General features: G+C 49.6%; 5 protein-coding genes across 5 annotated transcripts; 3 read left to right on the forward strand and 2 right to left on the reverse strand.

Moving 5' to 3' along the window:
- Nucleotides 1-1,521: 1,521 nt before the first annotated feature.
- On the reverse strand, nt 1,522-2,079 carry PFICI_08704 (uncharacterized protein; the record flags this gene model as incomplete). The annotated part of the gene is made up of 1 exon (XM_007837285.1): nt 1,522-2,079. One exon carries the CDS (start codon nt 2,077-2,079, stop codon nt 1,522-1,524), a length of 558 nt encoding a protein of 185 aa, XP_007835476.1.
- Nucleotides 2,080-3,097: 1,018 nt separating this feature from the next.
- PFICI_08705 (uncharacterized protein) lies at nt 3,098-4,098 on the forward strand (the record flags this gene model as incomplete). The annotated part of the gene is made up of 3 exons (XM_007837286.1): nt 3,098-3,775; nt 3,834-3,912; nt 3,965-4,098. The coding sequence occupies 3 exons, from the start codon at nt 3,098-3,100 to the stop codon at nt 4,096-4,098; spliced, it is 891 nt and encodes a 296-aa protein (XP_007835477.1).
- A 2,203-nt stretch (nt 4,099-6,301) lies between these two features.
- PFICI_08706 (uncharacterized protein) lies at nt 6,302-14,313 on the reverse strand (the record flags this gene model as incomplete). The annotated part of the gene is made up of 15 exons (XM_007837287.1): nt 6,302-7,412; nt 7,481-7,587; nt 7,644-7,809; nt 7,870-8,245; nt 8,379-9,429; nt 9,479-9,685; nt 9,738-10,724; nt 10,760-12,135; nt 12,194-12,655; nt 12,716-12,839; nt 12,890-13,100; nt 13,206-13,514; nt 13,572-13,809; nt 13,913-14,146; nt 14,208-14,313. 15 exons carry the CDS (start codon nt 14,311-14,313, stop codon nt 6,302-6,304), a joined length of 7,065 nt encoding a protein of 2,354 aa, XP_007835478.1.
- A 1,566-nt stretch (nt 14,314-15,879) lies between these two features.
- PFICI_08707 (uncharacterized protein) lies at nt 15,880-17,395 on the forward strand (the record flags this gene model as incomplete). Its single annotated transcript, XM_007837288.1, has 5 exons — nt 15,880-16,093; nt 16,159-16,178; nt 16,237-16,344; nt 16,398-16,783; nt 16,858-17,395. 5 exons carry the CDS (start codon nt 15,880-15,882, stop codon nt 17,393-17,395), a joined length of 1,266 nt encoding a protein of 421 aa, XP_007835479.1.
- Nucleotides 17,396-18,665: 1,270 nt separating this feature from the next.
- Nucleotides 18,666-20,524, forward strand: PFICI_08708 (uncharacterized protein; the record flags this gene model as incomplete). The annotated part of the gene is made up of 6 exons (XM_007837289.1): nt 18,666-18,728; nt 18,784-18,934; nt 19,000-19,059; nt 19,106-19,717; nt 19,782-20,101; nt 20,180-20,524. The coding sequence occupies 6 exons, from the start codon at nt 18,666-18,668 to the stop codon at nt 20,522-20,524; spliced, it is 1,551 nt and encodes a 516-aa protein (XP_007835480.1).
- Nucleotides 20,525-20,662: the final 138 nt, after the last annotated feature.

Here is a 20,662-nt window from a genome sequence, read left to right on the forward strand (position 1 = left end):
TTGCCATCGGGACCCCGTTGGCCCGCATAGCAACCGCTTTGATATGGCTTCCTGCCAGACCAAAGGCCAGCGAGTAGGGAACAGTGGGCACCTATGCGACACTTCGGCCTAGGACTATATCCTAATTTCCCCGCAACACAACGCTACATCCGGCAGCAACACTCATTCAGATCTTCACGTATGATGACAAGGAGCTTCGCCCTTTGTCATGGCGGTAAAGAAGCGTCAGTTGGTCGGCATGCTTGACGCACCAAGGCTGTGTAGAAGACACGATAGGCCGAGACTGACCTGCATAAGCAGCCAGACTGCACCTCTATGGGCTATGGCACTTTTCTCATGATACCGAACCCGGTTTGGGGGTATAGTGTTGCATGCAGCTGCTAAGCACACAGGAGATGCAGCACTGCAAAACAAGTGGATTCTTTTTTTTTTCTTTATTGATTTTGGAAAGGCTGTAGGCATGTATCTATGCAGAGTTGTGAAAAAACATGATAGGTATGGGTGATAGTCGTTATATTACTAGGTAGTTGAGTTATTCCCAATAGAGGTTGGATGGTTAAAGATATATACAAATGTGGAGAAGCGCTCCGCTTATTCCTACATTGACAAGGGTATCATCCCTATCACGTGTTGTATTACAGTACTTGTCGACCAGGAACGGATGGGCTTGCAGAATAAGGCCCTGCAATATTAAGATGCAAAGAATGATCCTATAGAAACACCATCTCTTGCTCGTAGCTCTAAGGTCCAGGATCTGATACGTAAGAGCTAATGCAGTGACCTCGTGAAAAGTGCAACACGTTTTCTCGTATAACACCAAGGTTGTGCTAAACCATAACATTGTTGTACATCATTCACAGTACCAATCAAATGTCAGAGTTACAATTAGACCCCGCATAAGTGTAGCCCTTCTTGAAGAGAGCGGCATCACAGCCTTACCGTTCCAACGAAGAAGACGTTACAATCTCACACAGTCTCGTGCTACATAATCATACCATGCAGGTAAGCTACAGGAGATGTTGATGTATGCACACGGCACCGAGAACATTGCAAGAAACCCTGGTCATCCTTGCATCGACTAGACGGTCAGATAAATAATGCTTTTCGTCACACAGCCTGAGCATTTGCAGTCATCTGAGCCAATGAAGATCGAGAGGTGTAGCATCTGACTCTCATCCTAGGGAAGCTACTCGTACTGTCTCTTTGTGTGTGAACATATGGCACGTCTTTCCTCGAATGGCTTGTGAAGCTTTCAGTACTTTGTGAGTACCGCGCCATAACCCCACTCACGTCGATTACTTTGCCACTCAGCGATCGCTTACGCCTTCAAACCACCCTGGTAGCATCTAGATCCCAAAATGAACGGTCAAGGATATATAAATCCATCGAGAAGGGAGAAAAAGTAGTAGACTATACCCCGTTCGGGTATTGGTTTGTTTGCTGATCTGGGGAGCTGAGCACGGATTTGTAGTTTCATGTATATATGTCGGTGAAAGTCTAAATCATCCTACCCAACGTATCCTAGCTTCGTTGGTTCGTATCTTGTAGCTGATACGCCACCGTCCTGATCCTACCGTCCTTCGCGCGCAATTCGCATAAGACCTTCTTGTCATAATATACCAAGTTGAATGGCGGCTCCGTAAGCTCAACACCTGAATTGAACATCACTCTAACGTTTCCGGTAAGTATATCATGGTTTGGTGTAAAGGGGTCATCGAAAGGTATATGCTCCGTTATGATTGCCCACTGATACTGGCCCAGTTTCGGAAGAAAATCTGAGATTTGCTTGTTGCTAAGATGTTGTAGTACCTGCCGGATAAACACTACGTCTCCTGGCGGTAGCTCAGCGGTGACGATATCAAGGACTCGAAAATCAACGTCTTCGACCGCGTAAGCGACCCGATTGTACTCAATCATGGCGGGAACGACATCGCAGGCAACGTAATGGTCTGCGGCACTGCGAATTCGTCGTCCAACGTTGAAATCGCCGCACCCGAGATCGACGGCATCCGGCGCCTTCGAAAATGTGTCTTTGATGAAAGACCGGACATTCAACACATATGGATCCACAATTCCCATATTATGAGACCCTGAACCGGAGTTGAAGGGCGTTTCTGTTGTAGACTCGCCCCATATACCAGCTTGATAGATGAATGAAAAAACCTCTGTCGTAGTCCTACTGTATATCAGTTGCGCACCAAATAAATCTTAGAGCGTGTACATAAGAATGTCACTATAGACGAGGCAAACTATAGATGATGGACATCCGCCTCTAGGATGTGAGTATCTTACCTCTCTCGAGTGTCGTGTGTCTGGTAACGAATGTAAATCATATACAATAACCCCAAAGCTATCGCAACAAGCGAGACACAAGATAGCCGTGAACGTGGAAGATGAATGAGCATTTTGACTGTGATCGGATAAAAAGTCTGAGTCTCACGCTACACGATTGAAATTTTTGAATTTCCTTTTTTGAAGCGATATAACCCCGTGTAGTTATGTATTAAATTCTGCTTCCGAACATTCCTACGAAACACCATAATATAGCCTTGGCCCTTCAATATTCAATGATGGTACTTACAATATACAAGGCTATAGGAAAGAAAACAGAAAAGAAAAAAAAAACATTTTATCTTAACAAGACGCGCGACACGAGACCACCTTGACGCCAAGATCAGCGGTGTAGGGTGTCACTCAACGTTATTGATGCACTGCTTATGCAGTCCCACATTAGCTTGAATCCTTCTGACTCTGCCAGAGTAGGTCATGAAATACACGACTCGAAGAGTTAAAACGCCACTACAGGATAATGATGCATGACCCTTCGAGCAATTTGGTACATCATCCTATCCAGGGGCATCGTATCCGAGCGGATCTTACCAGCTCTTCCCCGACAAATTACTTTCATAGCCATTTTATAGCCATCGCATTAGCAGCAAGCCAAGCTTCTTACCTGCCAGCATTTGGCGCATTGCGTATAACATGTGGCGTCATGCCGTCGTTGTTGACCTCCGATTCATTGCTAAACGCGACCTCTATTTTCCGCTGTCATTTCTTACTTAAAGTCCCAATCCCATTCTCCACTCTTGATAAGGCCATGGATCTGTATCTTAATTCCCTCTGCGCGATTACTTTGGCAAATTCAATAGTGCTGTACCTACTCCTTATACAAAATCACGTCACTGTTGAAATTTTCAGCGGTAGCGCCGCGAAATCACGCCTGGGTCTTAATTTCATGCTCATTTATGCCCTTGTGTTGGGCGCAGACTGGCTCCAAGGCTCTTTCTTCTATGCTGTATACAGGGAAGCTCATGGCTTGCCGGACAAAACAGTCGGCAGGCTTTCCGCCGCGGGCTTTGCGGCTGCCGGGTTGTCTGCAACTTTCATCGGTAGCCTTGCTGATAGATACGGAAGGAAAAAGGCGTGTCTTGGTTATTGTGTCTTCTCAGTACTGTCCTGTGTGACCGTGCTAGTACACGATCTCCGAGTTTTGTTCGCTGGACGCCTTTTCGGCGGTGTCGGGACTACTCTACTCTACAGTGTCTTCGAGCCATGGTTCCTCAGTGAGCTTGATCGGCTGTGCAATAATTCCATAGAGAGGGAAAACATCTCGACCAATATGTTCTCGCTTCTATCCATCCTTAATGGCTTGATCGCGATAGGATCTGGGGTATTCAGCCAATGCCTTGTTGCGAAAACGGGTTCTACGAAGTCGCCATTCATTGCTAGCGCAGTTCTTCTTATGTTCAGCGCTCTACTCATACAATGTAGATGGGTATGTGGAAGGATGTGAAGAACGTCTTCATTAGAAAATCCCTCTAATATGTTCACAGACTGAGAACTATGGTCACCATACGCTGAATATGTATCACGAGATTCTAGACACCATCAGACTCATCCGTGGTACTTGGGGTAAGTCATAACGATATCTGAGCGATCTCTCTAATTGATACCAGATCCTCAGGTTCCATGGCTGGTCATGGTGGTCTGCATTTTCGAGTCGATAATCTACATCGTGATCTACTTTTGGCCGGCAGCAATTGTCTCGACCCGGATGAACGCTGGTGCTCCCGCACCATTCGGACTGATTTTCGCTAACTTTATGTCAATAATGATGCTAAGCTCTATGATCTTCAGGCTTTTATCGCAAAGATTTACCTGGACGATTAATCGGCTCTATAGTTCTCGGTATCTTTTGATGGTCTCCGGGCTCAGCCTTGTGGTAACTGGATTAGGTGAATCAGAAGCATTGTGCTTCACTTCCCTCTGCCTTTTCGAGGCCTGTGTGGGTTATTACAGCCCTTTCATAGCAACTCAAAAAGGCCAGATCGTGTCCAACAAGTATCGAAGTAAGTTTTATGGGTTTTTAAGGGTGCCGGTAAACAGCTTGGTCATTATTACTCTTTCATATATCAAAACAGGTATTTACGGCCCCGAGTAACTACAGCTATGCTCTCCATTAAGCTCTTCCTAGGCGATGCGTATCGGAATGCGGTTTTCATAATTAGCAGTGTGGTACTTATCTCGGGTAGTTTTGCTTTGTGATGGGATTGAACGCGGGTTACGCCACGTCTTCACATATTCCCAGTCAAGCAAATGCTTCTTGAGGTCGGCCGGGTCGGTCGAGGAGGCCAATGAATGAGATATAGATCAACATAATCAGTGCCCAGTGCTTCTAGGGACTTATCCAGCGCCTCGGCAACGCGAGTCTGCCATTAGTTGTACAACTTGGTCGTCAGCCAGATATCGCTTCTCGGGACTCCGGAACTACGGATGCCGTCGCCGACTTCGGCTTCGTTGCCATAGGCCGCGGCAGCATCAATATGTCTGTAACCGATTCGTAGGGCAGCTTCGACCGCTGCTCGCACCTCGTTCGGCTTTGATTGCCAGGTCCCGAGACCAACTGCAGGAATTTTGTCTTTCGTGTTGAGAGTATAGATCCTTCTTCATGTCTAATCAAATCAGCGATATACGTGACAAGAGCTTGACACTTGAGCTTTGACAAGAATCAAATTCGAGTGCTTCCTACCGTATGTTTGTCGCGGCGGAAGCTATGGTTTCGCTGAGTGAGGTGAAGTGCTGTAAGTAGCAACCCACTATTACAGTCCGTCAGTGGGCACTTATATAGGATAAATATGATCAACATCTAACGGATTCGTCGTTTGAGAATGTTAATCTTGATATGATGGTCGTGGCCGAGGTAGTTAATGGACTGAAGCGGTGTCATTCCATCGTCAGTCAGAACTTGAGCCGTCGCCACTGGGCAGGTCTTCGTGGAATTGCTGGAAGACGTACTTCCAAACATAAGATGCTGAAATTTTGGTTTATTAGTCGGAAAAGCGGAAAGATCAAAGACCGCGTGTCAGGACCAAAGGATCGAAATTGCGGCTTTGCACTTCCAATAGCCAGTTTCCTGGTCGAAGCGACGGACCAATCATCGTCCCCGAGCGAAATGCGTCTATCTCTAGTTCCGTCTCTCATGACGTTGTTAGATCACACAGGTCATATACTAGAAACGATGCTTGTAAGATGGTGGGCTATTCTTGCACTTCGCAGACCAGACAGTGCAGGACTACTATCATGGGCTCATGCACCGATTCCGCTGCACCACTGTGATCATAATAATTTCGGCTCAATAGCATAAATGGGACAAAATACGCTCAAGTCCATCAGTTTGAATATGCGTCTATGCGTTTATCCGCGCTTGATTGTGGCCTGACTGTTACTATTGGAAGAAACATTACAGACCACTTGGAAGCATTATAGACCACTTGGCTACCAACGCAAGGCAACTCATTTCAGCGTCTCATCCACAGACTTGCTCGAGCCGTTTCATGGCGAATCAACTATTATACATTACAGAGATGAACGATCTACTTTTCCATACTTGAATAACAGCTTCGGCCGCTATCCTAGACTTGGAACCCCTTTCGGACTGCAAAGCCCGTCGGAAGATATTGAGTGCTTGAAACGCAAGAAATGCAGGTGCCTTCAACCTCTAAGCCCCGTCCACTACTCTCTGTATGTCATTGAAAAAAGTTTCGAGGCCATCCTCTGACGCGTCCTTGACCCAATCCTACAATTCTATGCCTTTTCTCATGCCTTGTACCATTTTCTGCCCCTCATTGGCGAAAATGCGGCTTCCCCCGGCTGCGTTGACGCAAAGAGTTAATATAAAACTGAAATGAAATATTATTCTACACTTCTCTATGTCATAATCGAGAAAAATGACAACGCAAAGAACTGGTCATTCTTCCGAAACCCCTGACCGAACCACCCGTGAGCAATCGATCCGCCCTTGTCAAGCCTGCCGCAGTTTCTCCACAACAGAGTCCGCAAGCGAAGACAGCGAGCGAGTGGCACTAAGAAGATCTAGAAACGGTACATCAATCTTGAACGTGGCCCAAAACCAGGTCCTAAACTCGGAAGCGATCATACTGTCCACGCCGAACTGGGCCAGGGGTTTCGTGACCAATATGGCATCCAGCGGCGTGAGGATGAGATTCGAGAATTGCTTCTGAATAACCTTCAGTACGGCGTCCCGGTGCGACTTTGCATCCGTGGCCGTTGACAGCGAGTCCAACCCTGTTTGTTGAGCCTCCTCGGCCCACACTGCAGAGCTCGCCGCAAAGCGACCTTTTTTTCCTGCATGATGTGCGGTGCGCGTCAGGTTTTGGACTTCCAGAGCATGTGCCACGATGCTCGCGCGCGGATCCTGGAAGGGGAGATTGTTGACATCAAAGCCTTTCGCCATCAGATTCTGAAGGCCGAGCGACTCCAAGCCCGTCAAGATGTGCGCTTGCGCGAGGTCGAGATTCGCAGAACTGGTAATGCCAAAATCGACGATCTGGAGAAAGTCCTCCTCGTTCAGTGGGTAGATACCTCGCCGCAGCAGGATGGCTTCGATCTTCGGGTTTTCATGCAGATATCCGACTTCCGAAACCATTCCCAGACCGACTGAGACGGCAGGCTTGCCCTGCTCCCGCCTCCAGCGTGCAAACGCGTCAAGGAAGCCGTTGGATGCGCAGTAGTTTGCCTCCGTAGCGATGCCCACCGTCCCCGAAATGGAGGATGTCATGAAGAAGAAGTCGAGATCATCATCGCAACCGTCAATGGCGTTATGTAGGTTCCAGGTGCCCGCCCACTTGGCATCGATTCCCTGATGCCACGCATCGTTCGACATGCGGGAGAAGAGCGCCTCCTGGAGGCCCATCGCAGCCTGTATCACGCCGCCGATCGGCCCGCCCAAGGCCTTGCAGGCCTCGACAGCCTCGAGCACATCGTCACATCGTGTCACGTCTCCCTTTACGACCTTCACCTTCACGTCTGCGTCCTCGAGAAGGGACACCAGCCTTTGTGCGGATGGACTGTCACAGCCCGACCTTCCCAGGAAAACAAGGCGTCGAGCACCGCTGGAGAGTGAATGTTCAGTAAATACCACGCAACAACCATGGTCATCGATATGGAGGAGTGGTCCTACCGCGTTGCCATCCAGCGACTGATGCTTCTCCCAAGACCACCCAAACACCCTACAAGCAGGTATACTTTGCTGGGATCCAAGAGCGATTGGTATCTTGGCGGAGAGACCTAGAGGGCGTTATAAAACGATCAAGGAACGAAGCGACCGTGGACTTGGTGCTTACTCGTATCTGGCTCAGCCCATTCTCAAGTGAAACCACAACCTTGCCGATGCGCTCAGCCGATGAGAAATAGCGGTATGCCGAGGTTATATCAGAAACGTCGAACACCTTGAAAGGATTCGTCTTTATTTTACCAGACCGGTACCAGTCCAGAGCCGTTTTCATGTTTCTACTCAAACTGTCAGATAATACTCGATTCAAACCATCGGTAAAGGGCGGAGAACGAGACCTTGCATATTTTGAAAGTTGGGCCGGGTGGTTGGAATGAAACATCTCGCTGAGATCGAAAGCAGTAAACGTCGCGTTCCGTTGGAACATGATCATGTCCAGCCGACCTGCATCGACGAGTTCGCGTTTGCTTACTTCCACGAACCTGCCAAAGTCGGCGATGCATCTCCAGCTCGCGTGCATCAGATCGCCAACCAGCGAGTTCAGGACAACATCGACGCCGCGCCCCGCCGTGGCAAGGTGTATCCCCTGGACGAAAGACGAATCGCGAGAGCTGAAGATGTGCGATGGCTTGATGCCAAACTGTGACACGAGAAAGTTCTTCTTCACATCTGAGCTCGTGGTCGTGTAAACCGTTGCTCCCGCCCTCTGTGCCACTGCGGATTCGGCCGTGGTTAGCTCTTGACCAGAGGGGACCACTCTTCAATGATCATCACCGCAACGGCGCGAGGGATAAAATGGGCAAAGGGCGCTTCGGGAACAGGGGACATCTGGGGCAGGGCAACTCACCATTGATTGCAGCTATTCCGAGAGCGCCGGAACCAGCATGGATTAGGATAGATTCCCCTTTGGAAAGACGAGCGCAGTCGTGCAGTGCGTATAGCGCCGTGCTGTAGGGCACCAGAATCGTCGACAGTGTGGCGAAATCTTCGTCCGGGAGAAGCTTTTGTACCGTCCACGCCGGCACTCGCTCGGTAGTGGTGAAGTAGTTTGGCACCATTGCCACAACTCGGTCTCCCGCCTGGAGATGTTCCACATCGTGAGCGACCTTCAGCACCTCCCCTGAGAACTCGCAAGCCGTGGTGGCACCTCGTATGTCCAGTCGCCCGTGCAGGTTGTATATGTCTTTGGCATTCAGGCTGACCGCCTTGATCTGAATGTCAACAGCCCCGCCCGGCAGGTCCGTAGGGGGCTCGCGTAATTGCTTGAAGTAAATAGAGTCCATCAGCCCAGGCGTACCAACTGCAAATCTGCAGACCCCTGCATTTCGCAATGTGTCATTGCATGTGTGTACTTTGCCTCGCTCTTCCTGGCGCATGCGGAACAGAGTGTTGAGATCTTTGTCGGGGGCGAATCTACTAATGTACAGTAGGCCATCTCGCTGTATGAATTCCTTATCGTCCGTGTCGCCTTGGGCCACGAATGCCTGAAGCAGGTTGCTGCATGTCAGCGCCATGGTCTGTTCGAAGTCACGATGACGGCCGATGTCTACCACCGTGAAACGCATCGAGGGCTGTTCCAGCATGAGGGACCGTGACAAGCCATGCGCCATGGTGAGCCGAGGGTTCGACTCTTCCAGACCACTGCTGCCGGTAATCCATGATAGATCAGAGACCTTTCCAGTCATCTCGCGCAAAAGATCCATGTCTTCAGGGTTCATCGAGGCCAAGAACTCGTTCTCTAGCTCCAGGAGAGAGATGCAGAACGTTTCCTGGTCTAGACCAGCCGAGTGTATACCGGTCAAGGAGACCCTCTGTACGAGGCCAACATCGACCGTCTTTTCGAAGTAGGCCGTCAAGGCTTCGGTCAATTGATCAGTTGCAGGAGAGTTTTCACGGTACTATGAAAATCAGTCAAGGGACTCACAAAACACTTTTACCTCAACTTACCACCAGCACTACCTTTTTCCCTTTGGGAAAACTGCTCTGTGCACTCCGAGTTGCGAGGATAATGTTGCATCCAACGTCGGTGACAGAGAAGTTTGCGGAAATCAGAACATTGACCAGCTCCGGCGTTCGTCGAGCGATGACGAAACTCAGATTGCTGCTCATCCTGCTCAGTATTTCTTTGACCCAGCCATTGTGCGAGGAGGTATACTGCGTGTGGTCAGCAAGTACTAAGCGATTAGATTGTGCTCAATAAACCCACCTCCAGGGCCACGACAAGATTGAAGAGGCCCTCCGAGTCATTTTCCACCTCAATTTCTCCATTCTCGAGGACGTTTCCACGGTGCCAGCTTCCGCACCGAGGGAAGTCCGTATCCTGATCAAGAAGGTCAAGCCACTCCCTCGTTTTGCACGAGCAGAGACCAGAGAGCTCCAAAGCACGCATATTCGGCATTTTATGTGCGACTAGGTCAAGGAGGATCGTTACGATACTCTGCCTCATGTCGTTCATTGAGTCTCCCTCCTCCTGCTGGAAGGCATTGTTTACGTACCGAGCCAATGCGGTATCCGAGCCTGGACCAACACGTGTTATGTCCGGTTTCCAATGAATCCGGAGGCATGGGTGGCGTTGATCAATCTCTCTTTGATCGATACTGCCGTGATAGCGCGACGTCCGGACATCCTTCATGTCCAGTACTGGATACCCACGGCCGTCTCGGAGCGTGCAATCGAGGACCATCCTGGTAAAGCCTGTTGCCACCGACCGTGTATGTATGGTTGCTTTGGTTTCCCCAGCACGAGGAGGCTGTACGTGACACTGTGAAATGAACACAGGCATCCATGCCCCAAGAGTGGCCACGTTGCCTCCCGTAAAACCAAAGATGGCTGTTTGGATGCAAGCGTCGATCGCGATGGGATGTATCATGTACGCTGACCCAGTCGATGGTGGAGACTCCAGGTTGGTCTCGCCCACAGCCGCCTGCTGTTTCCTACTTCCATGGGTCGAGAGACCTGTTACTGACTGGAATGATGGACCGAAGTTCAAGCCCTCTTCGCGTAGCTTTTGGTACCACTTATTCATATTCCACCTGTCGTAGTTGTCGTTCGTCTGGAGGAGAACAGCACCCTCCTTTTCTGGGGCATTCGCCGTTCTGATATATCCGGCACAGTGCTCCGTAGCTGCACCCCTTGACTCCACGAGGACACCGAGAACTCGTACCATTCGTCCGAGGTAGATGCAGAAGATATCCTGCAGGCCCTCAGATTAGTGTGTAGCTCTAGAACCTCGTTTCCAGCCTCTGAGTTGTCCGGAATGACCAAGGCTTTATTGATGGCTACATCTCTCAGCTCGAAACCCCGATCGTTCTGTGGAGCACTCTGCACTTGGGAGAATGACTCAATTGCCATGGCGATGTATCCAGCGGCGGGGAAGACAATCTGTGCCTCTAGCTTGTGGTCACGAAGCCACGGAATCTCGTTCAGGCTAAGCAGATTTCGCCAGGCCCACTGGAGCCCGCTTCCAGCAAGCTGCTGTGATCCAATGAGCTCGTGTCGCACATGCTTTCGGTTTCGCAAGTCAGAGCTGGTACGCGACTCTTCCCAGAGAAGGGGGCTTGAGTAGTTCCAAGGGTATGGTGGAATGTTGACCAAGGCAGAGGCGTCGTCAGAGATGCCGTTTACCTCAGCCCAGTCTAGTTCGTGACCATGGGAAAAAAGACTACCAGCCAATATTTTCATGGCTAGGTCGCTGTCACTGTCCCTCGACAAGGTAACACTGTACGGTAAGTCCTTCTTCTTGTTACTGGCAAGAGTACGAAGGACTGGGCCCTTCAGAGCATGATGAGGTCCTATTTCGATCAGATGATAGTCGCCAGCTTCAACCAACCGTGTCAACGCAGAAGAGAATTGGACGGTGTTTTCGAGATTCTTTCGCCAATACGTTGGACTTGCGCACTCTTCGGCATGCAGAGCGATGCTCCCTGCTGTAGAAAACATGTCTACTTTGGCGTTGTGTCTCAAAGCAAGGGTGGCGCAATCCAGGAACGGTGTGATCAGGCGCTCATAGAGGTCTCCGGTGTCTCTCATGAGATGAGAATGGTAGGCTTTGCCCCCCGTATCGAGCTGTCGTACAAATTTCCCTTGTGCCTGAAGCTCAAGGTGCAAAATCTCGATCGCATCTTCGGTGCCGCTTATCGTGACATTCTCTGAGTCATTGATACAGGCTACGCAGACTTCTTTCTTCAAATCCTTTTCTTGTATGATGCACTCAACGGCTCGCTGTCCCAGACCGACTGCCAGCATCGCCCCAGGAACGTAAAAGCTCTCAACCGCGTAGCCCCTCAAGTAGGCCACGATGATTGCTTGGGATGCAGTGAGCAGTCCTGCAGCATATGCTGCAGCAATTTCTCCCGAAGAGTGGCCAAGTACGGCTGATGGGGAAACTCCCCAAGCTCGCAACACGTCAACAATTCCAATCTGTATAGCTGTACAGAGGGGCTGACTGTATGAAGCACGGTTGACGTTGTCGGTAGAGGAGTTTGATATTTCTTGCTCCAAAGTCCACATTGGCTTCTGTCCATCAGGAAGCGACTGGAGCGTGCGATCAAGCTGTCTGATGGTCTGGCAAAAAGTTTGATTTTGGGCTATAAGATTGCTTGCCACTGTCGTTTATCAGTATAAAGTACAGAAAACACAGTTTTTAGGTAGATAAATACGTACTTCCAGCATACTGAGCGCCCTGTCCAGTGAAGATGAATGCCGCGGGTAGGCTGTGCCTTGGTGTGGACTTGGTGGTTCCTGAGGCTCCAACCTCGACGTGAGTGGTGGAATCTGCCAAGAGACATTTTCTGTGTTCAAAATTGTATATACGCTGGGATAGCGTGAACGACAGGTCCTCGAGAGAGGTCAAGCTCGACTGGGTCATATTCCAAATCTGTGACATGCGTAGCTGCAGAGACTCGCTTGACTTTGCGGACAAAGGAATGACAAATTTCTTGTCTGAGGCTGGGTGGAGCATCCTCCTCCTCGCTTTCTGGGTTCCCAGATAGCTCTCCAAGGACTCCACAATCGTGTGCGCGTTCGCACCTCCATAGCCGAAACAGTTGATGCTAGCACGACGGGTCGAGCTGGGCCACATCTCTGGCTGGGTAACAACCTTCATATTCATTGAATCAAGAGGCACTGTACACCATGAGTATATATCCTAACGGGTGAGGTAAAGGAAAAAATGCTGGCACTCACATTTGGGGCTCAACTTTTTCAAGCCATAAGTAGGTGGTATCATGTCATTCTCGAATGCAAGGAGAACCTTGATGAGTGATGTCAGACCACTTGCCGCCTCGCTGTGGCCAAAATTTGTCTTGACCTAATTATTTATTAGCAATAAAATCGTCATCATCGTTTTGGAGTTCTCACCGAGCCAATCATCAATGGCATTCCCTCCCGCGGTGGGAAGCACCGCCTGAGTGCCTCGACCTCTGTGGCATCCCCAACTGAAGTTCCAGTACCGTGGCACTCAACGTAATCCGTGCCGAGAGGATCAAGCTTGGCGTTTGCGTACGCCTTTTGAATGACAGCCTCCTGGAATGCTGCGCTCGGTTGCGCGATCCCTGTGGTTTTCCCATTCCTGAAGTGATGTTTATCATGATTAGTCATTGCACGAAGCCACTATCCAAAGGCAGCAGAGATGTTCATCTAAGATTCAACAAGCCCCCACAGCTAATGGACTTACGAGTTGACTGCAGTCCCCCGAATGACGCCCCAAATTTTGTTGCCGTCCTTGACTGCAGCTGATAGACGTTTGAGGTACACGGCGTTGATTCCTTCGGCTCGTCCATAGCCATCTGCCGCCTCGTCAAAGGTATGACAGGTCGATGTGGGAGATAATACACCTCCTTTCATGGTCTCGAGGTGCATTTCTGGGCTCATGATCAAGTTCGCACCGGCTACAACAGCACCGTCGCAATCGCCGGTTTGCAGCGCCTGGACAGCGGTATGCAAGCAGTAGAACGAGGATGAGCAGGCCGTGTTAACAGCCAGGCTAAGTGTGAGTTTAGTCAAGTAAGGCTCGCCAATCTGCAAATGGTTGAAGGCTTACCTGGGACCATGGAAATTGAAAACGTGGCTGATCCTGTTAGCGAGGATCGCCATATTGGAGCCGGTCGAGCTGTATCGATGCATGTAATCTGGATCTCGAAAGTGCATGTTGGTGAAATCGACCGTGAAGTTGCTCACGTAAACGCCAGTGTTTGAGTTACTCGCGTTCTCCATCGAGATGCCGGCACTTTCAAGACACTCATAAGTGATTTCAAGAAGTTTGCGCTGATGGGGATCCACTATAAACGCCTGTCAGGACATCTGTAGTTCCGGACAGAATAAGATCTGATAACTGTAAGGAATGACAAAAGCCGGAAATCTCCCGAGTTTGTCATCACTTACTTGATTTTGCCTCGAGGTTGTTGATTCCGAAGAAGTCATTGTCAAACAGGCGGACATCTTCGTTCAAGAAGTAGCCGCCGTCGGCCGCTATAACTCCTGGACGCCCATCATTTGTGCAATGGAACCCATCTATGTTGAACCTCGCAGCTGGAACTCTTCCTTGGGCGGATTTCTTGTCCACAAGAAAATCCCACATATCTGAAGGTGACCGGACGTCTCCAGGAAGCCGGCAAGCTTTACAATAAAGAAATTAACCAAAGGTTCTCTGGGGGCTGAAGAGAGTGTTTGGAACTACCTATGCCGACAACGCATACAGGATCGTCGTCCATGATCGAGAGCAATTTGTCTGGGACGGAACTTTCACCATTCCAATGACTTGTATTTCCGTTTGAACTGGTCATGTTGCCTGTACCAGACGAAGCTTAGTCTGACAGAAGGACTGCTGAGAGTGAGGGAAGGAAAAATAAATCAAAAAGCGGATTGGTTCTCTGGCTTAATGTTTCAAGTAGTGAAGAGTGCCAATTATAGTAAGTCAAGCTTTGTAGGAGAGTATACGGCTCTCAAATACTTATAGTTAGAGACTCCGTGCTCTCTACCAGGCTATTAGTTGCTTCCATTATCACAACTTCCATACGTCCTTTGCTTAGGCTTTGGAGAACATCAATACCTAGCCATCCTCCAAGTCCGGGGCATCAAGAGCCGAGGAGCAACGAATACAATGCACGCAAGACTTTGATTGCAACCAAGATCGATTCGTCAAAGTGACGTGCACTGCCGTGGCTTCATCTCACCGAACTCGACAAAAAGATAACTTCCGGTGTTGTGATCCGTGCTGCGGTTTCCGAATCTGGACATATGAATCGACATGGGTAGCAACAGCAACCCTCTTTTTGGCTAGCACATACTACTCAGCTCATTTCCAAATCCCGCTGCGCTCTTGCGCGAGTCGTATTGGTCATGACGCGCTTTTCCGTGGCAACATCCGAAAGGTCTGCTCCACATTTGATGTAGAAAATCTTTTCGATGTAGAGATACCAGAGCCGCGTGGTCGTTGTTACACGCACAGATAATATGGTTGATACGATGTTCAACCGCTTCTCTTCGTAGAACATTATATTATTAGCCAATATTGAACTTTCTGGGGCGGCTTTCAGCCTTGTCAGAGAGCGATTGGCTGGCTGTGTTGTATTCGTAAGCGACATACAGAATGCTTTTCCCGCTTATGCGGGCAGTTTGGGGTACATAGTGGTTGACGCAACGGGCCGTTTGTTAGCTCTTCCGCTGTGCTGCGGGTCATAGGGCAGCATTGCAAAGGTTGGCGTCCTGCCCAAAGTCGGCGATATACGGCGTCGCTCCAGTAAGCCCCTGCCATGACGGTTCTGCCCCATGACATTTGCCTTTGATAGACAACCGTTTACCGAAATGGGAGAAGGTTGCAGTGTGCGGGCAGTCTGCATCAATATTTGGTAGCTCCGGGGTGCACAAGCCTTGTGTCGCCCCCACGCAACCCTTCCGGATCGCACACTCCTTGACTGTCTTACCCAAGAGAAGTGAGGTATGCATTCTGCGCCGTTGGTTGGTCATGAGTCGCGTCCTATGCAGTATGAGCTCCAAAGGGTGTCGATGCGACCCTAGGCTTATGTGATGTTCTCAGCCTGCTACAAATCCATATTCTCCATTGGCTGCTTTACACAATATGCAGGACACGGTGGGCAGGGTAGACACACATCTCACAGCCCTACTGGCTGGTTCGTCTAAATTACATTCATGCCACCCTTTTCAACCTGTCTTGAGCTCCTCTTCGTTCAATTGCACTACCGGCTTACCCATTAACCCAACATATCCTGCTCAAGCCCATAGACCGAGAGACATTGATTGACGTTCCGTCATCAGAATCATCGAGAGCAAGTTTTTTGTGTGTGCTTTCTTCTTCTTCCATCTTTTCTCTACCAAAATTATAGTTCCATATGGCTCCAACAAACAATATTCAAGTCGGATCGAGCACGCTGACTGGGCCAGCCGGCGTGCCTCCCACTGGCACTGAACCCAACTTCGATGATCCATCAAATCAAAATGGTCTAGTGCGAGCGGTTGTGGTCCTTGTAACTGTCATCACATCGCTTTTCATGATCATGAGGATCTATTCTCGCATTATCCTGAAGAGATTCACATTGCATGACGGTAAGTCGGACTTGCATTCATAGGTGCGCAGATGGGCAGATGAAATAGTGGCTAATATTCTACAGCTCTCGGCCTTGCGGCATTTGTATGCCCTCTCAGATCCCAAAAACACGCTGGCGGATGAATCACTGACTATTTGCCAGGCGCTTTATCTAGCGTTCGTTGAAGTATTTATCAGGCTCCTCAATTCCTACGGCTGGTTTGTTGATATGTGGGATCTACGTCTCCAAGACTATCCAGCTGTCAATCAGGTACCCGCCCCTCTACAGTCTTTTTGTCATATAATATGCTGATGTCTTGTTAGGTGCTCTTCCAGGGCCTGATCATTTATTTCTGCGTCCTCCTACTCATCAAATCAGCGATACTCCTCGAGTGGACCTCCATCTTCGTACCGATGGGAACCCGCGATGCGTTTTGGTGGATCAGCAATCTGGTTCTTGCTGTGCACGTCTTGTTCTATGTCTCAATGATCATAGTCGAGCTTACAGCTTGTACACCATTCGAGAGGAATTGGAATCCTCTGATAGCTGGTAAATGCCTCAACACAGTCGGCGTAGCAGTGGCTATATCTGCCGTCAATCTGTTTTTCGACATAACCATTTTCTTGTTGCCTCAACGAGTTATCTGGTCACTCAACATGCGTACTCAGAAGAAACTCGGAATCTCATTTCTCTTTGGAGTGGGCGTTCTGTAAGTAAGATTTCTTGACGCTCGAACCGAACCGCCATGTGCAATGAGTACTGAACATGTACTGACATTCGTAGTGCCTGCATTGCAGCAGGCTTCCGCTTGGGAGCTTCCCTTAAGTTTTACAAATCCGCGGATGTCACATATACGTTCTCCACGCTCGCACTTTGGTGCCTCGGCGAGGTGACCTGCGCCTTCATTATTTTCTGTGGTCCAGCAATTCCGAAGATCTTCAGCAATACGGAATTGCAAGGGCTCGTGTCGAATCTAAAATCGTGGGCCGGGTCCTCGGTTAGAAAGCTGGTATCATCTGGAAGCTCGAGTAAAGATGGCTCATCACTCGGAACTCGGAAGCGGTCCAGATCCAACTTTTCTCGCCATGACAACTCGCTAGAGAAAACAAGCTTTCCACAAGTACCGCCATTGCCTGAACAGTACAGAACAAGAGATACTGGGAACTTGCCATCTGGGGACAACAGCGATATGAGCCCCCAAGCCGGAGAGATCGTCCAGACTACACGTTTCACAGCGGTTGAAGACTCCAGTGTACAGAATATTGCGGATGACCAACATAGCCGCCAGCATCCTTGGATGTATTCACAGGAGAATATCTGAGGGTGTAAAGATGTTCATTCAAAAGGCTTTGGTCAAAGGTTTGGGTGGACAGTCAAAAAGCTCCTGCTAGTGTCAAGAGTCGGCACTGATGGTCAACAAGAGTGGCGGATAGTCGTAATTAGATATCCTTACGCAATCTCCGGAAGACTGTAGGTTACCTTGGAAGGGATTTGCTTTCAATCTTGTATACATGGAGTTAGGATTATCTCTATTTCAACGATTCGTTTATGAGATACTGGTCGTGTATGGTACATTCTCAAAAGTTTGGGTGTTGTACCGGGAGAAAAAAAAACCATTTCCTTAGTTTTTAGTTCATATGTGCAATCCATCCGCTCTCTGCCTGTCGCTGCCCCGCCTTGGCTACTTACGTACCTGGACTTCAATCGCATTAAACCAAAATTTCGGTGATAATCCCAATGCTCAATATCCTGCCAACGTATTCGCAACTGACTTTGTCGAGGCTCTGACACCAATACCTGGAGGAATAAGGCTCTGACTGGCCGGTGCTGTTGCCTGAGTCGTTCAGGGTAGATTGCGTGCTATATTGCGGCACAGTCGGGCGACGATCACAGAGAACATCACAATTTTCCTCCAAACGCCAAACGTTCAATGTACCTACCTAGGTACCTAGGGAGGCATCCCATAAGGCTGCAAGGGTGCAAGGATACCTATAATGTACCTCATATAGGGACGAGGGCGCGCTGGGCTTATTACATGAGCACCGGAAACGGCATCCCCGCTGACCTTCAGTGTACTCGGGTACCTACATAGGTATGTACCTATATAGTTAGTCGTTGGCGCGGTGAGCGGCCCCAACCGCAAAGGTGCATTTGCCTGTGTAACCAACGGCACGGCACTTTTGGAAATCTGCCTGGCCTCCAAGTTTCATTTCGGGATCTGCACCTCGCTCGGGCGTGGTAAGCACCGGTTGCATCAGTGGCAGTTTGGGGTAACCTGACAGGTGTCTTGGCTCGAAAGATGCTGTACGGGAATTGCTACGGCTATCGCAGCGGTCCTACAGCCCCGCCTCTGCTTCACTCACCCCTGATGCTGCGTTCACCGGTGATCGAATCAGAGATGACACGGTACAAAGTACCCAGCAGGAGATCCAACAACGGCCTGATAAAACACGTGCTGCTGGGTCAAGTATTCCGCGCTTGTGCGTCTGTCAGTTCTACTTGATCAACTTCTTTTGAATAAACCTCAACTCCTCATCCCAAGCCAGGCATCTGATTGATTTGGCATTTGTTCCAGTCACTCAGCGTCCGTCATGGGTTCTCTCGTTCTGCAATACGGAGGCTCTACCTCTCTGCTCTATGGCGCAATCACTCTTGTTAGGATTTCCCGCCTGCCCACTGATGTAGCGCAGTCTACTGATAGAAACGCAGGTCGCTGTTTTCCTCGGCTATGAAATCTTTTTGCATCCCCTGAGGAGGTACCCAGGTCCACTGCTGGCCAAGTTCACCAATCTCTACGCTGCATTCTTCGCCCTCGAGCGCAAGCTGCACCTAGAAACATGGGAGTACCACCAGAAATACGGTGAGCTAACAAGACCTCTGAAACGCCAGAGCATCATGAGAATGTTGACTTGTGTGCGCGAACAGGCCCTGTCGTCCGGCTGGGGCCAGATAGGCTCGTTTTCGACTCCCTTGAAGCTTTGAGAGGTACGTACGCCATATAAGCGGACTGCCCACTCTACTAACATTCCAGACATCTACCAAAACGAGAGGACCACGAAGCCACCGCTATATCTGGCGACCCAGGCAAAGGCCGGTACTTTCAGCATCTGGAACGCTCTAGATCGGGGCTTGCATAGTCGCAAACGTAGACTGGTTGGTCGCGCGACTACCGACGCCTCGATGAGAGAATTTGAACCGACCATGCTCGAGCATACCGATGTATTTATACAGAAACTATCGGAAACGCTCCATGAGCCTGTGAACATGAAGGATCGATGCAGCTATCTGAGTTTCGATATCATTGGTCTTTTGTCTTTTGGTTATGCCATGAACCTCCAATCAGATCCGGAGAATCAGTTCCTGGCTGACCAGCTGACCCGTGGAAATCATCGCATGAACATTTTCATGCAAATTCCTGTGATCCCGCGATTCAAGTTACAGCGTTATTTCAATCTCTTCTTTAAAGCAGAACGCGAAAGGACGGCGCAGCTTATAGGAACCATGATCCATACCCGCATGGCTCAAGAGACTCATGCCCGACGTGATTGGTATTCCTTTCTGGCCGACTCACTGAAGCCCGAAAGCGACGGGAGTATTCGTATGGGTGATCTCTGGCTAGAGGCCTTTTTCTTCATTATAGCAGGTTAGTCTCGGATCTCACCCTCGCTGTCGCATCCTGTAATCGCCATGCTCACCCATAGGTACAGGGGGTGACACGACCTCCACCGCCATGAGTGCGACACTATTCTACCTTGCGCGCAATCCGGATTGCTACCGCAAGCTTTCCCGGGAGATCCGGACGACCTTCGAGACCGCTGATGGGATTCAGGGGGCCAAGGTGACAAACTGTCGTTACCTCCGTGCTTGTATCGACGAAGCTCTGAGAATGTCGCCGCCGATCCCAGGTGCTCTATGGAGACACTTGGCGCCGGAGGAAAAGGCGGCCGGACCATTGGTCGTGGACGGACACGTCATTCCGGACGGCACAAAAGTTGGTGTGAATATATATTCGCTACACCATAACGAGGTTCGTCATCATACTTCGGAGGGGGTTCTGCATTCTACTTCGAAGAGTCTCAAGGACAACAGCTGACGGGTATCGCAGAAATACTTTCCCCAACCTTTCGTCTACAGCCCTGAGCGCTGGCTGGAGACCGACGATCCAAATGATGGAACTACTTTACCTAGAGCAAACCGCGAAGCATTTGCACCATTCATCACAGGTGCTCGGGGTTGCGCTGGTAAACCCATGGCTTATTTAGAATCAAGTCTGGCTCTAGCTAAGATTATGTGGCACTTTGACTTCAGGGCTGCGCCTGGAGGCCTAGGTGATATTGGTACCGGCAAGCACGGAGAGTTTTACCTGCACGATATCTTCACCTCGACTCATGATGGTCCATATCTGGTGTTTGAGAACCGCATACCTGACGATGTTTCTCCTTCAATTTAATCAGAGCTCAATGCAGCGATTACTCCGTCCTAGGCCTTGCGCCAGAGACGATATCTGTATAGGCCTCAAGGAGAGCTCGAGAGACATTTTGTAAGCTAACCCATTCAGCAAGGAAATTTATGAGCGGTGCATTAAGGC

Source organism: Pestalotiopsis fici, assembly GCF_000516985.1.
Source record: "Pestalotiopsis fici W106-1 unplaced genomic scaffold PFICI_Scf_6, whole genome shotgun sequence".
NCBI classification, from domain to species: Eukaryota; Fungi; Ascomycota; class Sordariomycetes; order Amphisphaeriales; family Sporocadaceae; genus Pestalotiopsis; species Pestalotiopsis fici.